Below are 20,013 nucleotides of genomic sequence, written 5' to 3'. Positions count from 1 at the left end.
TTCATTATTGCTTTACTAAAAGGTCCATCTGGCATGTCAGATGGAGACTTGATGAATTTGCTTAATAGAAGCACCAGAAAAGTGGGGAAAATGGAACAGATAACTCCTGCCTCAATCCTTTTAGAAATAATGCATTTAATAACATGTTTTTCAGTTTTTTTGAATGTAACCAAACCCCATTAATGACGCACTTGTAACTGCCTGGTCAGATGACTGAAAGTACCCAACATCCTCTTCCCTTTTAAAACACTCCACACACGATAATTAGGGCTGCATTACCTTCGGTGGCAGGAAACACGTCTTCTCCTTCGCTCTTCGTTTCGGCCAGCTTCCCGGTGCGCAGCAAAACCTCGGCAAAGTCCTCCGTGGAAACGCTATCATATGACGTGTACATTTCCTCATTCTGCAAACACCAAGGGCAGCGCTAACATTTAATGTATATCTGTATCCCTACAGAAGGCAGATGTAATACATTGTAATAATACAGCTTTACTCTGACATTATAGTAATGTGAGTAACGTTACTCATTAGTGGGAATGTTATTGGGCAGAAATGTATAACCCATAGGGATGCTGCTGACTCCGCCTTCTTTGGCACTTACTCTGATTGGCTTGTACTAAGGTATGAAGCATGTGAGATTAAATCCTGCCTCCCTGACATAACTGCCACTAAAATGGGGGGGGGGGGGTGGGATTACCTCATGTCAATGTGTCATTTGCAGGACAGACATGAACTGAATGAGCCCCTTAGACACAGCAGGTGACTGACAAACTACTCAGATGAATATATATATTACATATATTACAATTGTTAATCTTGCGGTGCTGCCCTTTAAACAGCATTGCATCTGCCAGGGATTTCATGCCTTAAATCAAACTGAAACATTATTGCCTCCTATTAGGGAGCAGCTTACTTGTAAATCCTAACTTAAAAATTTACATTGCCACCACTCTCAAAAATACAAACAACGTGAATAAAAAGCAACCACACACTCCTGTTACTTACTTTGTCGATGTAGGGACTCTCAAACAGCGACTCGTAGAACGGGTGACAGCCCTGTCCTTCCAGATCTCCGTTTTCTGCAGACGAGGCCTTCAGCGCCGAGTCGCCGGGTCCCTGACCCTGAAGAAAAGTGAGGCGCCATTAAAATATTTATAAACACACACATTCCTCTCAATTGCATCAGTTCTAAGGGATTAAAAAAAAATATTTTTTTTTGCCCCTTTTATAATTCTATTTTTCCACGACAGAAGAAACACTAAAGGCTGGGCTGGAATCAATTTTCCACAACGATGCACAATGGAATAGCTAAAGCAGCAGCCAATTAGGCATGCACAGCATTAAGCGGAACACGCCCGCTCGCAGACAGCGCTCACCTGGGACCTCCGTCACATGACGGCATGCCTTGGGGCGTAAATGAGGCTGCGATTCGTGATGCTTGAAGCTGGTTCAGACCTCTGGGTTAGTGTCGCTGATCCACGTGTCGTTGAGTGAGTGTGTGAGTGTGTGTGTGTGTGTGTGTGTGTGTGTATACTTTATAACAGTGTTTCCCAATTTGGTCCTCGGGGACCCACAGCCGGTCCATGTTTTTGCTCCCTCCCAGTTCACTGCCAGACAGTGAGCTGGGAGGGATCAAAAACATGGACTGTCTGGGGGTCCTGGAGGACTTGACTGGGAAACACTGCTCTATAAGATTTAATGTCTATATAACTCCCTTCCCAATACTGCTGCCAAGAAGCCTATATATTTAACAGCAGGAGCAGCACTGCATACTAACAGGACGGCCGGTGACGTTATATAGATGTTATATATGGTAGTAAATGTCTGCATTCAGTCTTACTATAATCGTGACAAACTGTTGCCATAGTGACAAGCCGCAGCCTAAAGCCGGTCATGGCTACATTGTGTACAGAGTATGAAATTGTTCTGACCAAACAACAGCATGCATGAAATGGACAGACATGATGAAAGTACTAATGCTGTCATTTTCAGGAAAGCCAAACATGTGAAAGCAACTGGAACACATCAGAGACACGTTGAAGGCATGCTTACATGCAGGGGCCGCAGGTAGCTGATGGACGTTCTCCACCACTGGGAGTCGCCCACAGCCTGCAGCACGGCTTTGGTGGTCAGTCCAGGGTTCGAGAGGACCTCCATGGTCTTAGCGGTGCTCCTCTGCAGCAGCTGTGAGTGGCGGCTCGTGCCGGCAGCTACCGTGTCGGCCTATGAGAGCCAACGACCCGCCCCCGCCCACCAATCGTTACCTTCGAGGGGCTGCTTGTTACCGCGAAAAGGACTCCCATCATGGAATGGCTGTCCCGACACACAAGCACAGGAAGCTGAGACCCCATTCGGGTTAAACCGTGAAAGGTTAAAAGAGGACAAGCAAGCTTCCAGTTAATAAACACTGGGAACAGGCACAAATTACACAGCTAGGCTTTTGCCACACTGAGCGAAAATGTTCCATTTTAAAAAGCTGCTTTCACCCATTCTGTTAAGAATAAGAAATTCATTAGCGATTTGCTAAAATTTGCAGTATCGTTACTCGTCTCAGATATTACGCCACCCCCACAGAATGTGGTCGCTGTTTCAAACACAGCAGCATGGTTCCAGACAGAGAAATCATTCAGTACAGAAAAAAGTAATATAATCGTCTCCCGCTGTATGTCGCGATGCCAGCGGAAGCGCGGAACGCGGCAGAAGCATGTTGCTTTGCAGCAAAGGGCCGTATCTCTCTCCTCTATTTTGTCTGGTTCAGAAGTGAATCAGTTTAAATGTTCTTGCCATAATAGTTTCAGTGTTTCAGATGATTATAGGAGAGGAAAACTGCTGTGTCAGTTTGAACAGGATCTACCCTTAGGAGACAAAACAAATTGCAATAACAACATTTCGCCTGCGACAAATGGTTTCACGGGCTTCTGATAAGTATCCACCATTATTTGTAATTTGGTGGGAATCTTTCCAGCGAATATATAAAAAAATATAAGTAAGTGGCCAATCAGTCTGTGCGGGCAACTGCAGAGGGCAGAACGTTCCTGCTCAGTGCGAAGCCATGGTACGGGGGAATCCCCAGCATGCAAACAAACATGAAACGAAAATAAAAAGGCGGAACCTGGGCCTGGCCCAGGTGTCACACGGGGCCCCTTAGCAAACGGGCTTTACGCGGCAGGTGTGGTGATGACTCAGGGGTAACCTGACCTTCATTCCCGTCAGTTAATTAACTAGCCCAATTCTCAATGTATCCCATCTCACATGGTCACAGTAATGAAAGAAAACGTGATTTGAATAAAATATATAACATGATGGTTATAGCTATTTTATACATATAAAACGTGAAGTCACAGAGTCTTGTAGCAGGTGTGACAAGCCTAGATAAATAACCGCGCGCTGACATTTACGCATGACGCCACCGCAGCAGGTGAGACGGCCGGTCGTAACCCCCCCCGAGTGGCCAAGAGCCGGATGCTGGCCGGCTCCACATACCTGTTGGCGTTCGGTGGGTGGCTCCAGGGCCGGGCCAGGACCGTGTGGCCCGTTGCCGTGCGGGTCAATCTGGTAATTCACAGCCTGGTAGAGGATCTGGGGGGGGGGGGGGGGGACACCCATTTTAGAGAGACATTCCTAAAGAACTAACATTCATCAGGTAAAAGTACTCACAATTCCGGGGAATGTCGATTTCCAAAAGTCTACATATAAAAACATTATTAAAAAAAAAAAATCAGATCTTGAAGAGCTGAATTCTGTGACAGCTGACTGACAGGCAGAGGCCTACGTGTCATGTGACGAGGAGAGCGAACCGCGAGCGGTGGTGTCAGCAGACGGACGGAGACAGAGTAACGAAGCTGCTGTTAGCGGCTGGCAGGCAGCGGCGGTAACGACGACCCGCTGGCGGACTGGGAGCGGAATCGGTGAGCAATGCAGAGGATGCATGGGGGGTGGTGGGGGGGGGGACGTCAGAAAGAAAGTGGGCCTGACAGGATACAGACAGCCGGGACCTCTGCACCTCCTCACACCTGCCGTTAGATCGGCAAGTGGCCTTGGATGCGAAAACCCACTAAAACCCACAAGGGTAAGTAAATAAATGCCATAATAGATCTGAGCCACAAGCAGCCTCACAAACTTGATGTTGTGCTTTTAATGGGGGGGGGGGGGTGTTGCATTGACATGACAGAGCCCAGTCTCCCCAAAGGCTGCAGAAGGGCTCTACTGAGCACAGGTGGCGCCGGAGGAATGGATGTGCAGAATGCCGTGGGATAGGCAGGACCCGCGACCGACGGTGCCGGCTCTCATTAAGTGGTGAATCGGATGACGACGGCGCATGCCGATTACATTAACCTCCTAATGCAAGAGGCCGGCGTTCAGGGACAGCGGGACGTGAGAGAAGCCCGACTTCACATTATTTATATTATATATGCACGCACACACAGCACTGAGTGCAGTAAAGGCCTCCTTTACGATCCTTAAGCTAAAGAAAACATTCATTGCATCAATAAACCAAAAAAAAAAAGTAAAATGCAATTTATAAATAACTATCGTTCAGTGTACAGTTTGTTTTCCCGCACGTGGGACTAGCTCACACATTTTGACACTCTTATTCACACGATCACAAAGGGGGGAGGAGGTGTTCTCTCTGAGCTCTGCTCCAGTACACCGGGTGCTGTGACACTCCGCGAGACCCCGTTGGGAGCCCGCCTGATTCTGCTCTCCGCCATAAAAGCAGCGACCCCCCGCGTTCTTCTGCCAGGGACGCCGTCGCTGGGTCTTAGCACCTCCGACATGCACTGTTCAGGTTCTGAATCCTGCACAGCGGCTGCCGCCGATGGAGGGAACCTCCGTAGCCTCGCCGGCTGACACTGAACGTACACATATATATATACGTGGGGCTGCCATAAGGTTGCGTATAGCCTACTGCACGTTTTTAAACCGGACACGAAGAAGCATGGCGGCAAACTGTAAATTACCCGTGCAAACACCATGGACGCCCGGGACGTATGTTTGATATGTCGCCCAGACCAAGCTGATCCAGTCCCCGGTAGGTAATGGCCTTTCCGAGCGGAAACACCTGCCACAAGGTGCTTCTCTCATAACTGTCCTGGTTTTCCAAGTCACCTGACAGCCTCCTGCCATGCAGGACACAAATGGCTGACTGAACCCTGACAGCGTGGCACAACCGATCAGCGGTTAGATGGACCACCAGGATTGGTGCCAGACTGGCACCTGAGCTAGAGACGCTCATTTTCAATGCATGCTCCTTCTCCCCGGCAGCCAATAACCGTAATGCACAAGGACACCGCATGTTCACGGACCGTGCTTATAGCGCATGCATAGGCCGACCGCACGGCCTACAGAGATAACATACAGCGGTAACCCATCACTACGGCACACAGAGACGCCGTAATGAAATGTTTTTCAATACAAGCTGAGTGCTCTGGCTCAGCTATTCAAGAGTATCCTTTCTGACAGGCAGATTCGGGGACAGGCTGTTCCTCGAGGGTGGTGGTGTCCTTAAAACACCCAGGGGGACCGAAAAGGCTGGAAGCTGAAGATACAGGAAGTGAACTTTTACCGCACCATTGAACGACATTCCCAAGAATGGCGCTGACCCATGTTTGTGAAAGGGGGGGATAAAGGGGGAGACCCTGACAAGCCAATACAACAAGTGATATTTTAAATCCTGAAACAGCAGCACAGCAGAGTGTTCTACACACCTCCGCTGTCATTGCTAAAGAACCGAGCAGTCGTACATTGAGGTCCCCCTTGCAGCACCCCCAAGCAAAGGTAAACTCTTAATCGGTTCAGTGAAAAGCTGGACAATATAGATAGAGAGTACGGCAGCACTGTTTTGATCTAGAGACCTATGGAACCAGAGATAACTGGGTAAATAATGCGGGTCGTGGGTCACCCTGGATTAATAGATCAGCTAAGCTGAGAGTGGAGAGAGTGCCCCCTGGAGGGCTTACCTGGGTATGCAGGAAGCTGCTGGCCGCCAGCAGGGCCTGGATTTGCACGGGGGGACAGTGCGTGAGGGCGAAAGCCATGAGCTCACGGCGTGCTGTCAGGTCACGGTAGGCCTCGCGCTCGCCGAGCTGGCTGCAAACGTGCCATCCTGGGGCGTAACCTATTGGGGGGGGGGGGGTCAAAATCATCCGAGGGAGGGATAGTACGCATTATAGCTTCTAAGCCAAACACTCAGGTCCGCTACTCACTTAGGAAATCATCACCTGCTACCATTGAACAAGGAGGAAATATTTACAATACCTGACCATGAAAGTAAGCTTCTTCAATAAGATAAAGTTAAAGAAGCAAAACAAGAAAAAATAAATGCAATAAAAAAAACACGCTGTTAATGCTGCGTGTCCCCAAACTCCCATAACAGCTGGGGAAGACGTATGGCATTAGAAAAAATAATAAAAAAAAAATAAATAATTTTTTAAAAATCGGCAGAAAAACCTAAATAAGTGGTAAATTTCATCCGGATTGTTTGCTCCCCTCATGTTACCTCTACAACATTCATTAGCTCACAATCTGTGTCCTGATGTTTTCGGGGATATGTGTAAATTTGTGCGAACATACTATGTCTGGAATATTTCAAATATTATACTGAATATTATCGTATATATATGTATGAAATGTACCCAATCTGACCCCGCATTGTGACATCATAATCACCTGACCAGTACAATCTCCAAAACCACCCTTTCCGCATCACAAAAGCCCCATCTTGCTCTCCATGAGACACACAGACACACAAATACAGGTGAGAACAAGATTTTTGGGTCACAGGGTTAGGGTCAGCCAGCATGCCGGCCATGGGATTTGAAAAAGCAACCTTCTGGGAGCTGAACTCTATCCCTGAGAGCCTCAAATTGCAGAATGTCACAGTATTGACAGCCATTATACAGCCTTAGAGTACACCGTGAGTCATTCATTTAAGCTTACTAATGCACACTTCACGTTGAAACAAACAGGTTCACTCAGCAGGCAGTCATACTTCTCCGAACAATCCTGGGAGCCAAAGCGCCAACACAAAACCCGATTCAGGTCACACTCCTGTTCCCTTGGCCTTATAAGTTCCAAAGGCACGTCTCTGACCTCTCACCAGAGAATGCATTAACACACACAGGAATCAAAGACTAATGACTGAAAGCGTCATGATAATTTAACCGCAGGACGCGAACCAAAGGAAAAACAGAGCCTCCACTTATGCGAATGCAAGCAGGGTGTCGTGCTGAATTTTAGGCTTATTTTAACAGACAGGGGACCAATAATCCATGAGTTTTAATGCTGTTTGGTCAGGCCAACCCGTGTCTTTCAGCATTTGAATATGAAAGACAGTCGCTCGTTAAGCGATTATGGCACGCGGCTTTTACGGCCCAAGCACTACAAACACCGATAACTGTTTCTGACAGACACGGGGCTGTGTGTGGCACATGGCATTTTAATTCAGCTGATATGCGATAGCATTCGCCTCCGGCCTCGCACGTAACGGACGAGCAGTTTTGGGGAGGGGTGGGGGAGCTTTATGTGATTCAGTCCACAAGCTGCTGATTTTTAAAGATAGAGATTATGCTTCCAAATTAAAAGACACCTTTATTGAGCAAGCCTTTATTGCATAAACCTTTTCTTCTTCAGCATGTCTAGGCGGTAATTAGAGCAGCATTTTGCAATTTAATGCAGGAGTTTAAGCACCCCGGGTCCCAGCCGCCCAGGATAGTTAAGAGAGTAAGGAAAAGTTAAGTGAAATCAGAGAGCATGAATGGTATCTGGCCATGGCACGTGTGTCGGAGCTCACAGGCCATTAGTGTGTTGGTGCAGAGCCTCACCATTGAGACGGGAGTGCTCCGGGCTCTGCAGATTGCCACGGCAGACAAACTATTTCTGAGCGTCAGGCTCTTTTCTCCACACGTGCATTTTGGTTTAAAATTGTTTATTGCCCCCCCCTGCCCCCACCACCACCACTCGTCTGCCTCTGAGGCAGGGAGCACAAGCTGTTCGGATGCCACTAAATATGTCTCATGATTACAAAATAAACTGGGGAATCTGTGTCCCCGTTTTCCGCATGAGGGAAGAGCCAGCAGGGGGAGATGGGCCTGTTTGGTTCCCGGTCAACCGCAGCGACCACTCCAGGTGATGTCAGGAGGCAGGGATGACCCCCCCTCCCCCCACCCCAGCTCGCTCCCAAATGGTCAAATTGGATTCATCAGAGCTGTAATTAAGACGAGATCTGTCAGGCGCATAGACAGCAGAGATGCAGCATTACAGGTACGAACACAACCTGGAGGAATGGAGCGAGAATCAGGCAGAGGGAAGGAATGCCTTTCACATGCATTAATAATAATTAAAAATTCAACAAAGGGATTAAGAAACTGGGTCAGAATTGGGGGGGGGGGGGGCAGTGATCAGCACACACACACAGGTTTGCAATTATATCTTTGTGGGGACTCTCCATTCATTTCTATGGGGAAAACTCTAATCCCAACATGACGACCATAACCCCCTACCCAGCCCTAACCTTAACCATAAGTAACCAAACAAAACACGAGACTTTGGCATTTTTAGTTTTTTGATTGCATTCACAGATCTTTGTGGGGACCTGAAAAAAGGTAAGATTGTAAAGTGCTAAACGCCTGCCCTGCATCACTGTCTTCCGCCAGGCTGCCCGGCAACAGACCTCCGATTGGCTGCCTTGGTACCTGTGGCCATGAGGTCCTGGCAGTGGATGTAGGCGACTTTGTAGTCATGGCACTGAAGGGCCTGCTCCGCCAGCAGGGTCAACACCTGGCCCCTGCGTTTGGGCTCGTCCTCACCTGGGGGGGGGGGGGGGGAGACACATGAGACGACCAGGACAAGGCAAGGACACAGATGGGGGGGGCGGGGGTGGGGCTTGGAGAGCCAGCTTAGCTGGGAGTCTGTTTGCTTGGAAGTGGGTGGCTGAGGTTGCACTGTATTTACACTGCATCTGGAGGAGGTACAGCAGGGGTGTCAGAGACAGAAAATAAGTTAAATCAAACACAAACTGGGTTTAGATATATAACTCGCATCGAAACAGCAATTCTCATACATCAAAAAAAAAATTAGTTGCCTTCCAAAGAAACCTTTTCACAAAGGTCTTAAAACAAGATTACATAATAGCATAAAAATAATCGTGCTGCGGCTTTGGGCGGCTCGATTCCTCGGCACCCGGCTCCCCTCGTCGTATCATGAAGCCGCACATACGCAGAGCAGGAAGAGGACATTAGGAACCTGATGGCAGCTAACCAGTGATAAGAGCGCTAATGCGGCTACAGGCCCCGCGCGTCGGGGATGGAGGGGCCCTCCGCACTGCGGGCCTCCCATCCCCGCGGCTCCACACTCCGGGCCAAGAGCCACGGAAGGCCGGTCCGTCTTTTGTGTGAAAGTAGGGACGGACTGATATGCACGAACGCCAGCGGAGGAAACGGGACATGCTTTCCTTTGGGCCCAGAGGGCGAGGCAGCGAGATGAAAAGCAGGGCATTTAGGACACAGAGAACACAGAAGATCAGACCAGCCATTAGAGTCTGCAGAGAATCTGTCACTGCAGATAGCACAGGCGTGACTGACTGACTGACTGACTGAATGAATGAATGAAACAGATTTAAATACGTGCACATGTACACCATTTTAGCAGAGCCAGGACACATAAAGGAGATTACCTAAATACCGGAAGCAGAAAAAACCTTACTAGTCTACCCTGTTAGCTTGTTGTATGTAGCAATGCTGGTCAAATCTACCAGCCAGTACAAACGTAAATCAAAAATGATAAACTAGAACTGGTTCTGCAGCACAAAACCATCATATGTAGTCATATGGAGAAGCTGGGTAGCAGGTGGCAGGGGTCGGAAGCTGCAGGTTCAAGTCCCCAGGGTGACAGATAGGGGGAGCTCCAGCACCTTTAATCAAATTTGTTAATTTCAACCGTGGCAACAAAGCATTCTTGTGTATTATGTGGCAGCACGTGTCACTCAAGAGCAGAACATCTGCCCAGCAACTGAATAACAGAATAACTGAATAAGGATGTGCTACGTAATAAGCATGGAGGGAGCGCAGCAGAGGAGGCTGCTGATGGCCGCGATCTGCTGGTAGACTCACTCAAGCCTGTTTAAACACCCACCCCTCTGGGGGCCAGTGCTGCAACAGCCAGATAGCCACACAACAGTGCTGGGAGAGAGCGAGGGAGGGAGAGAGGGGGAGAATGGGGGGAAAAAAGTAAAGAAAAAGTCTTGCTTTAGGCTGTGTGCGCTTTAACAATCCCCCAGAAAAGATTTTTTTTAGCTCTATGAGAGAAAAAAAGTGAAGCATACACATTCCAGAAGAAGTGCTGTTTTCACACGAACAGGAAGGTCTGGTTTGTTCCGCTGGGGGGGTTCCCAGACACCAATGGGCCCCTAGACGCTTAGCAAGAGAGCAGGGGAATTAATACCGCATAATTAATAATGAACGTGCGCCCATCTCACCTGCCACCCGCAGCAAGCCAGCCAGGTCCAGCAGCAGCGAGGCTTGTTTGTAGGCCGTGGGGCACTGGGCGATGCACTCCTGGATGACAGTCAGCCGGTCGGACCGCAGGCGGACTGGACAGGGAGGGGTGGAGGTCAGGCTCCCCACGGGGGCGGAACGCGCCGCTCACGCCCTTCCCCAGGCCGGGCAGGCCGCCAACCCCCCCCCGGGCATGTTTACACATAGAACCATAATGATATTTATACTGCATCAGTGTGCAACTCTTCCCTGGAAAACTGTCAGGAATACCTCAGGGACGATGCAGCAAATTACGGCACAATCAGTCATTATCGGGGCGCGTCAAAAGCTATTGTTTTAAATAAATAAACAAATAAACGGAGATACCTCCCCTCCCCAAAAAAAGCATTTATAAAAAGTGTAGAGTCTGCAGTTTCCTACATTAGAATACGCTCTGTATTAAACAAGCCGCAGCTCCCGCTCCATCGCCATTTGGGACTCGAGGTCTGTTATATTGTTTCAAACACCTAATCTCGCAAAGCCATCTGTTACCCAGCGACTGCTGATTTGTCATGGGGGGGGGGCGGGGGGGGGGGTATATTACACTTCTCAGGCATTTCCAGCGTGGGCCTTTGGTTGAATACTCACTGGCGGTATTCTGGCATCGGACATTTACAGAATCATCCCAAGGTGGCGGTGGGGGGGGGGGGTATTTCTGACATGCCCTATCTGCCCTCTCCCTCATAACACCCAGGAGGTTGAAGGCTGGTGGGACACTTCAAATTTATCCATTATCGTGTTTACAGAGGCCGGGTTGGAGTGGAGGGTCATCCTGTTCCATCAGGGATAAGAAGATTGGCGCTTTTTGAGGCTCATGGTCCTCCAGACGGCTGCTGGCAGCCAAATGCCATTTACACATGCCTCATAACTCACACTGGCGCCAGTCAGCCCATTAGGTGGCATGGAGGGCAGGCGGTGAAGCTAGCCTAGGATGCCACATGAGCTTCCATCAGCACCGACACAGAATAGGCACGTCAATCATCTACAGGGTGCTAACAAGGTTGGCGAAAACAGGTAAGGTTCTTGGATAGAGATGCTGCTATTGCTGCGTGCAGCCATGCCAGGTTATTCCGTCAAATGTGCCTGCTGCTCCGAGCTGGTTCCAGGGGGATGAACCAGGGAGCCCAAGGATTTCAACGAGGAGGCGGCTACCCAGAGCACAGCTTCTGCTATTAAGGTGAATTAACACAGAAAATCCGGCGAAAGCCCAGAACGGACTGAAACGCAGAGTCACGCTCTGCACTTGTAAGCGTGACTCTCACGAGTCGATAGTGGAAAAGACAGATGCTAACCTCCTGTCATTCTTGGACAGTTATACTGGGCTTCAGTATTAGCAAGGATTGAGTTTTCATGTAAACATGCAGACTGACAAGGAGCTTTTCTGGCAGTGCAATGCAAACGCTAAGATTGCCGATGCAGCATGCAGAGATTCCAGTAGCGACCCCAACTCTAACAACGCAGGCGTTAACCTGCAGGCTATACAACAGTAATGGAAGAAAGCCATTTCAGATACAGGCGTTTGCAGGGATCCATGAGCACCGTCACGAGAGGAAGCAGAAAGCCCCAAGACGAAACTGGCAAGGGACCGTCCGTCTGATGTGCGGATCTCCAGGTGACTCTGAATTTGATGGTGCTCATTCTGAAATAGCTACTATAATCCTCTCGATTGCCCTATGCTAGGAGCAAGCCGGGCTGAAGATTAACCATACCTCAAGGCTGGAAATTGAGGCAATTAATTTTACTTCCAGTTCCCCGCCGGACATACACGATGACTAACTCTCAGCATACTCTACTCAGCTTTTCACTAGTAAAATGCATCATTCTGAAGTGTGATGACAGGAAGAGTAGAATTCAGCTCCCCGACATCGCGAAACCCCTCTGTCTACATCAACACCGTTCCTTGCCCCAAACTCCAACAAATCAAGGTCAACTCTCGGCATACCTTGCAAGGGGAGTATTTTCACATCAAAGTCCTCCAGCTGGCTGAGGGCTCTGATCAAGTCCAACTCTTCCTGGATGAGAGGCGGGCAATCACTGATCAGCTGTAAACAGGCCCTAGATGAATGAGCAAAAAAACAAAACATTTTCAAATCAGTGTTGTTAAGCACACTCTTGCCATTTCAGGTTAGCCGTTAGCTACAGAGAGACTAACATATTTTTGACTAATGACCCAGTCATTTGACTAATGACACCCTCCTGTGTGACCAGGGGGGGGTGGAGTGTGGCTCAGTGGGTTAGTCTGCTGATTCATTGACTAGAAGGTTGCAAGTTCAAATCTCATGGTCGATAGAGTGATTTCACTGTTGGGTCCTTGAGCAAGGCCCTTAAGCCTAATTGTGTCTGACCCCACTTCTTCAATTATACATTGCTTTGGATCCGCTAGTTTATAGCTCATTGCTAAATAAATCAAGGTAAATGACCACCTCATAGGCTGATTACAGCTGGGAACTCTACTTTGAGTCCTCCCAGACACTGGGTGTCACTCTTTGCCTCATGAGACGATTACACCCACAGAGTGAGGAGGTCTAAACGATGACGTTAAAAATAAAATTCCCATTGTCTGTCCATTGTGTTCAACAAAGACTGCAAGGCAATACAGTACCCAGTACCCAATACGTGAGCCTCCATGGCTAAATCTTAGAGACCTATCACTTGTGTTTGAGATCAGCTGCCAGATTTGGCATGGTTTAACAAGGTTTACCACTGACCGTTCGTTCATAATGCAAAACAAGTTACTGTCAAAGCCCGTCGCACAAACAGTGCAAACTTCACATCCGATTTCATTCAGCACAGCTCACAAGGGTCATCCACTTGTATTTTACATGCAAGCACACAAATACTGAATTTGTTATAATGTTGTTTACAATAAATACAATAGCGAGAAGGAAGCGATAATAAATTGCTCAGGTAGACTTTGGGGACTTCGCTATAGGCGGGGAAAGGAGAGACGAACAACCAGAAACCTTAACTGTTCCAAATTTAAATTGGCAGGCTGTCACCAAAAGGGGGGGGCTGTGATTCCTATCAAAGGAGGAATAAAACAGCAAAAGCAAAAGAATCAAGGAAAAAGTGGAGGCTGTTTGCGAACCGAAGGGAAAGATATGCACTTACAATTCATTTCACACCCTAGCCGGGGGATTGATGTGCACTTACTCGTTAAAATGGATTTGTACAAAAGACGGAAAGGGGGTGTCACAGTGACGTGAATTATTTAGAGTGTACCGCTTCCCTCCTGGAAATTGCTTCAAAATTTATGCAAATGAGAAGTAAAAGGCGATAACTAACGACATCATCTGAGCAACTTCGCCCCACGGGAAACGCACCTCCGAGGCTGTCAAACTCGGGAGTTACAGTGAAGTGAATGACGAACAAAAACACACCGAAATATATGAAATTCCAGAGATCAGAAAATTCCAGATCTCCTAAGACACGAACATTTAACTACCCGCCGTAACCTGTAATTTACTGAATGGCCACCATCCCCGCATCCAGGAAAACGCTGTATTAAGTACCAAACAATAAAGAAATAAAGAATGAAAGCCCCAGAAGGGACATTGCTGTTTTAACTTTGAAGAACGAGCTTATGCTGAAATTCTTTGGTAAAAGTTTCAATCATATGTATCGGTAAAATGGACACCATCACTTCAGCACCTATACTGGGTGCAGTCAACTGTATTTTGAAGCATTAGACCCAAAGCTCAAACTGTTTGCATTTTAGCCCCCGTGTAAGCTGGGGACCTCTTGTGTCCTGTTTTTTACTCACAACATACTGAGTTAACATCAAGGCTGTATATACTGGTTGTTTGCCGGATCAGCGAGATCCGCTTGAAATGGCCCCTAATGTTTCTGCTCTTTCTGTACACGTTCAGTACCATGCAGAGATGCAATCACTGAAGCAGCGAGCTAAGGCACGTGACCCTAGAGGCACAGTGAGTCCAGAGAGGTGCTGGGCTCTTCATCATGTTATTTTCCCGACGTAGCTCACACTCTACCTGCCGCTCCTCTTACAGAACCTCAAGCTTTTTGTTCTCTCCTTCTCAGCGAGTAGTAGCTGGATGGTCGAGCACTCTTCAGCACACATTGGAACTCGTGTCTGGTTCCGACTGCACTTCATGTCAGGGCTCTGACAGAGACCGGGATCCACACTGAGAACACTCGTACATGGGCCACCCTGTCCTCCAGACCAGCAAGCTCGCAACACTCTCACCCCAGGCTCTCCGGTATGACCTAGGCGACAAAGCGACGGATAGCCGAGAGGAAATGGCAGATGATAAGATGTCCCATGGTTCTGGCTGAGTACCAATCCCTTCTATCATCTCTCTACTTTCTAAAGCACCTGCTCACATCCAGCTCCACCCTCCAACTCCCCCCAACCCACCAATCTGATGGCTGATGCCTTTGCTACACTTTTCCATGAGGTGACAGCTAGCAGCAGCCAGTTTTCTGCACCCGCCACTCACACAACCTCCTTCAAAGCTCAGTCACTCCCGACTACATTTAAGCAAGCACATGTAACCCCGCTGGTAAAAATAAATAAATAAATAAATAAATAAATAAAAGTCCACTCTTGACCAACAACAAACTGAAAACCATCAAGAGGTCAATCTCCACTCATTAATGTCTTAAACCAGTGTTTCCCAATCTGGTCCTCGGAGACCCACAGTCGATCTGTTTTTGCTCCCTCCGAGCTCCCAGTGAGACAATACATATTTTTGCTCCATCCCAGCTCCCGGTAGGAGCAAAAACCTGGATAGTCTGTGGGTCCACGAGGACGGGATTGGGAAACACTGTCTCAAACACTTGAAAGTGCTGTCCTCAATCAAGTCACTGGCTTTTTCAAGTCCTAGATCCTCTCCTGTCTACCATCCACCATGACATCATTGTACAGCCTGAATCATCTAAACCAGGGGTCTCCAACTCCGGTCCTGGAGAGCTACCGTCCAGTAGGTTTTCTATCATACCCGGCTTCTGATGAGCCACACCTGTTCTCAGGTAAAAAGCAGGAGCAGGTGTGGCTCATCGGAAGCCAAGTGGGACAGAAAACCTACTGGATAGTAGCTCTCCAGGACCGGAGTTGGAGACCCCTGATCTAAACTGTCTCCACCAGAAACCTAGGGGTGATGATAAATGACCAGCTATCCTTTGCTGACCATGCAGATCTTACAGATTTACCCTGTATATCATCATTAAGATTAGCCTTTATTTGTCTGAGTAAGCAACCCAGCTTCTAGTCTCATAACTTCACATGACTACGTTACTACAACTCTTCACATACAGGATTATCAGCTTGTGCTGTCAACCTACTACAGATGACAGGAAATGCAGCAGGACGTGTGGAATCAATCAGCAAAATGCACCCATGTAATGCACCTCCTTCAATCTCATCACTGGCTCCCTCTTGGAGCTCGCATCAAGTTCAAGTGCTTGGTGCTTGGCTTCCATATCCATTAAAGGCCAGGTACCTATTTCCATCAAGATGCTGCTGGAGAACTAGAGCCCATCTCAGTCTCTTCGCTCAGCAAACGAACGCTGCTTGGAGATCCCGACACCATGTGAGAAGATTCAACACAGACACTTCTCATGTGTGGATCCCCAATGACAGAATCAGCTGCAGTACCACATCTGGCCATTAGTTTCCCTCTCAAACTTAATGAAAAGCCTCCAGGAAAACCCCCACTAGTCTACATCCCTCCATTGTCCTTTGCTTGTCTCCGATGTTCCCCTAGATGCTCTGTTGTACTTTGTCTATTTGATTTCAATAGTCGTCTTGTTAGGTTTGAAAGGCATTGTGTAACTCTTGCTCCAATCCTGCTTACACTTGTACCTGGGCATTCATTAGACCCTCAGCCTAGCTGCACTTGTACTGTACCTGGGCATTCATTGGACCCTCAGCCTAGCTGCACTTGTACCTGGGCATTCATTGGACCCTCAGCCTAGCTGCACTTGTACCTGGGCATTCATTGGACGCTCAGCCTAGCTGCACTTATGCCTAGTTGACTCCTTGACAGCTGTAGGCTTGGAAAGTACTGCCTCACTTCTACTTTGCTAAATAAATGTAAATGCGAGTTAAAACCATGGTCCAAGCCTGCTGTTCTGAACACAAGGTCACAGTCAGAGCAGCCCTGACGGCCTTATCCTGCACAGGCACAAGCTGAACCCGCAGTCCATCCTGGGCACAAGGGAAAGATCAGCATGAAAGCGGAACGATTTGCAGGGGAACAACCTCCAGGAATCTATGCTGCTAGCTGGTACGTGCTGGATTAAAATGGTCAAAAAAGTCTGTGGAGTAGTACTTGGAAATTCCAAAAGACGGAAGCAGACTAACATCTTTAAAGTACATTTTAACACTGTAGAGAAATACAGCACACTACCAATATCAGGCCTCGATGATGGGTAGGGAGAGCAAATGAAGCTTTTGCTCTATGAAAAATTGATCGATCAGATGTTACTGGAGAAGAAGGAGATTTGCTGACATCCCTCTCACAGTCCCCCCCCCCCGTAGTACTTCTGCGGGACACACAAAAGAGGACGCATGTAAAACGACCCGCGGTAACTCTTGATAACCACGTCGGAGATAAAAATTCAATTAGCTTTCCGAAATTAAAGACAACATAATTAGTTTCCAGAGCCTTTCCCCACATATCAAGAGATTAACTGGGTAAACGCTGCTTCTGTCTCATGAGTTATTCTGGCGAAGGCAGGAATTCAAAAAAAGCACCAAAGTGTTCTCATAGAGCAGAGATCCAGATGCAAGTGAACATATTTCACCAATCAGCAAGCTTTGGGGAAAAAAAGGAATGGAATGACACCGGATGATTGGTGGAAATTCACTGTCAAGGCTAAACTGGCAGCTGATGCATATAACAACGTGAATGAAACCAAGCCAGTTGAAAGCTAACAGGCCAACTGAACTGTTTACAAACACTGGTCACGTAACTTTTTATGAAGATACACTTATTGGTGTTATGAGAAGCCCACAGTAATAGTGGGGACACAAACTGTCACTGTTACATGTCCTTTAGAACTACATTATCTACGAAAGACAGCACTACTTAAAGTGGAATCCCCCCCCCTCCCCCCAAAAAAAAAACAAAAAAAAAACATATTTTTAAAATACTATGTTTGCAGCAGTTTTCTTTACACATAATTGCGCCATAACTGGAGAAAGAAGCCAAAAATCTTAAAATCTCAGTCAGCCTATAATAAATGTCATTATACACGAAATTTAAAAACTTAATCCTCATCGGAAATTGCACTTGCATGGCTCAATAAACAAACCCATCATGTTTTGCTTGAAACAGTGTTGTCAATTAGCATTTTACCTGCTGGCATGTGTGTTGTAGGTAGCCAGCTAAATTTCTAATTAGCTCATTTAGCTAGTTTACATCTTTGTTCAATGAAGCTAACCAACATTACCCAGGAAATAGCCAATTACAACATTATTTTGTTCTTTTTAGGACTTTTCAAGGTCAGCGAACTGTTGCAGAATAGGACATTACAGGACTGCTGGATCCTGTTAGCATTTGAGTTTGCACCTCGAAGTTTCGTTAAACACATAGGGATGTGGCGTCTGGTAAGCGGCATGGTGGGTGTTTCTCAACATGCACACTTGACTGTTCTTGTGTTCTTGTGAACCCGTTTTACATCATCTCCCATTGCCAAAGACCAGTTCCAATACTCAGGAACAGAAGTACAAAGGACGGTAAAAATCCCCAGATGTCGTTCCCCACCCCAAATATCAAGGATGCATCAGTTGCATCCTTGCTAAATGAGACCTATCCCATGAATCACTGCTCTCCAATTCTTGGGAGGCAAGTTAGCAGGACTGGTCTTGCTAAGACCACAAGTATGATCTTTGTGTTCTTGGTATTGTGAAACACCTGGTGTCTTATTTTTTGCAAACATTTTCACAACAGCAAAAGTGGCATGCTGACTAAAAGCACAGCACCCCCTGGGAGGTGGGAAGGGGTCCCTGTGAGGTCATTACCGTGCCAGGGTCATGCAGCTGTCGGTAAGGGCGGTAGAGGAGTTGAAGTACTCGTGGGCTGCTGCCAGGACCAATTCCATGCTTTTCTGGTAGGACACCCTGGAGGGGTTGAGTGGACCCTTGGAAGCTGCAGGACCGGCGGCGGGTTCTGACAAGGAGGCGCTGCGCTGCAGGAGGTGGCCGGCCAATCGGATGCCCTCCAGCCGACTGGAGCACAGCAGGCTCTCCGTGAAGACCTGCGGGAGGCCCAGGAGGGACAGGGAAGAATAGTGAGCGGGGGAAAGGAGGAAATTAGCGGGATTGGGGAGGAGGCAGCAGTGCAGGCGAGAAGAAACAGGGAGCCAACCCAGGGGGGGAGACAGAAGGGGACGAGGGAGGGAGAGATCAATTAAAGAGGAGGAGGACAGGGGAAAGAGAGGGACAAGCCAGGACAGTAACACATGGGCGCTGGCTGGCATCATCAAACCATCCGAGCGTGATGATTATCCTCCCACCACCGGATAAAAAAAACATGCTAAGTCTAATTTAGAGGAGCCCAGGGCTGCCCAACACCTGACACGCGGTTCACAGCGTGGGGCTTGCTGCTGACAGGCACTCTGTTTGTGACTGCATCAGGTCTCCTAATTCCCTTTAACGCACCAATGTGTTTCTTCATGTAACATCTCCATTGGCCCTTGTTAGCTCACACATAATGCTCTTTATGCATTTTACATCAGTAAGCTAGGCTCTTGTAGGACAATGCAGGTTAAATGGAAGCCACACACACACAGACACACACACACACACACACACGTGCACACAAACACCTCGTGGATATTTCCGAGGGGGATGATAATTCTGAGCTAACAAATTCTTTTAAAATCCATCATGGAGAAAACAGCCTCGTTAACCGCGGCTCCTAAAATGACACGACTGCAGGATTGAATCTGGGCCCTTCAGGTGTTCAGGTGCCCATCGCTAACAACGAGCCATCAATCAAAAGGGCTATAAGCTCCATGGAAGGCCATTAATTGCGAAGAACAGCTGCAGACACCGGCATGGACACAAGAAGAGCACGAGTACCCCGACAGAGTTGACCGTAGCCCTTTTGGGGATCCCGGCAGAGCGTGTGGGGACACTCCTTCGCAAGTCACACGGCCTCGTCTAACAATGTTATTTCTTTAACACTGCTGTCGGGGAGTAAAATTCTATGTGATGCATTTAAGATGTCAGCTGACTCAAGCGGTCTGGCAGCAGGGAGGAGTTACTTTAACTGTGTAACTGATCAGGATGTTAGATTCTGGGCCCCTGGATGGATATCGATTGAAGCAGATCTGATTATGTGGGGTTTAAAACCACAGCAGCAAAAATGGCATCACAGCTTCCACGTTTTTCCCTCTGTATTGTATCCAGGTGTGATTTATAATGGGTTGCCGGCTACAAATATGAGCTCTTTGTATCATCGACAGCAGAGGAAAAGGAGAGAGACCCAAGTCATGATCATCAAAAGACAGC

General features: G+C 47.9%; 1 protein-coding gene across 3 annotated transcripts in view; it reads right to left on the bottom strand.

Annotated features, from left to right (window-relative positions):
- Window positions 1-20,013, bottom strand: part of nbas (NBAS subunit of NRZ tethering complex) — a 128,406-nt gene that overhangs the window by 60,912 nt on the left and 47,481 nt on the right. For 2 of the 3 annotated variants that reach the window (XM_072702986.1, XM_072702988.1), the window contains 9 exons: window positions 18,520-18,755; window positions 12,475-12,587; window positions 10,475-10,588; window positions 8,694-8,807; window positions 5,961-6,118; window positions 3,484-3,579; window positions 2,053-2,223; window positions 1,006-1,122; window positions 280-403 (listed from right to left, as the gene is read on the bottom strand). In XM_072702986.1, coding sequence (XP_072559087.1) covers window positions 280-403; window positions 1,006-1,122; window positions 2,053-2,223; window positions 3,484-3,579; window positions 5,961-6,118; window positions 8,694-8,807; window positions 10,475-10,588; window positions 12,475-12,587; window positions 18,520-18,755 — 1,243 coding nt within the window. The remainder of the gene's footprint in view (window positions 1-279; window positions 404-1,005; window positions 1,123-2,052; window positions 2,224-3,483; window positions 3,580-5,960; window positions 6,119-8,693; window positions 8,808-10,474; window positions 10,589-12,474; window positions 12,588-18,519; window positions 18,756-20,013) is intronic. The other variant, XM_072702987.1, reaches the window with a different exon arrangement.

This window comes from Paramormyrops kingsleyae, chromosome 19 (assembly GCF_048594095.1).
Source record: "Paramormyrops kingsleyae isolate MSU_618 chromosome 19, PKINGS_0.4, whole genome shotgun sequence".
Classification (NCBI taxonomy): domain Eukaryota; kingdom Metazoa; phylum Chordata; class Actinopteri; order Osteoglossiformes; family Mormyridae; genus Paramormyrops; species Paramormyrops kingsleyae.
Note: the sequence above shows the minus strand (reverse complement) of the source record. Positions and strands in the feature narration are given on the sequence as shown.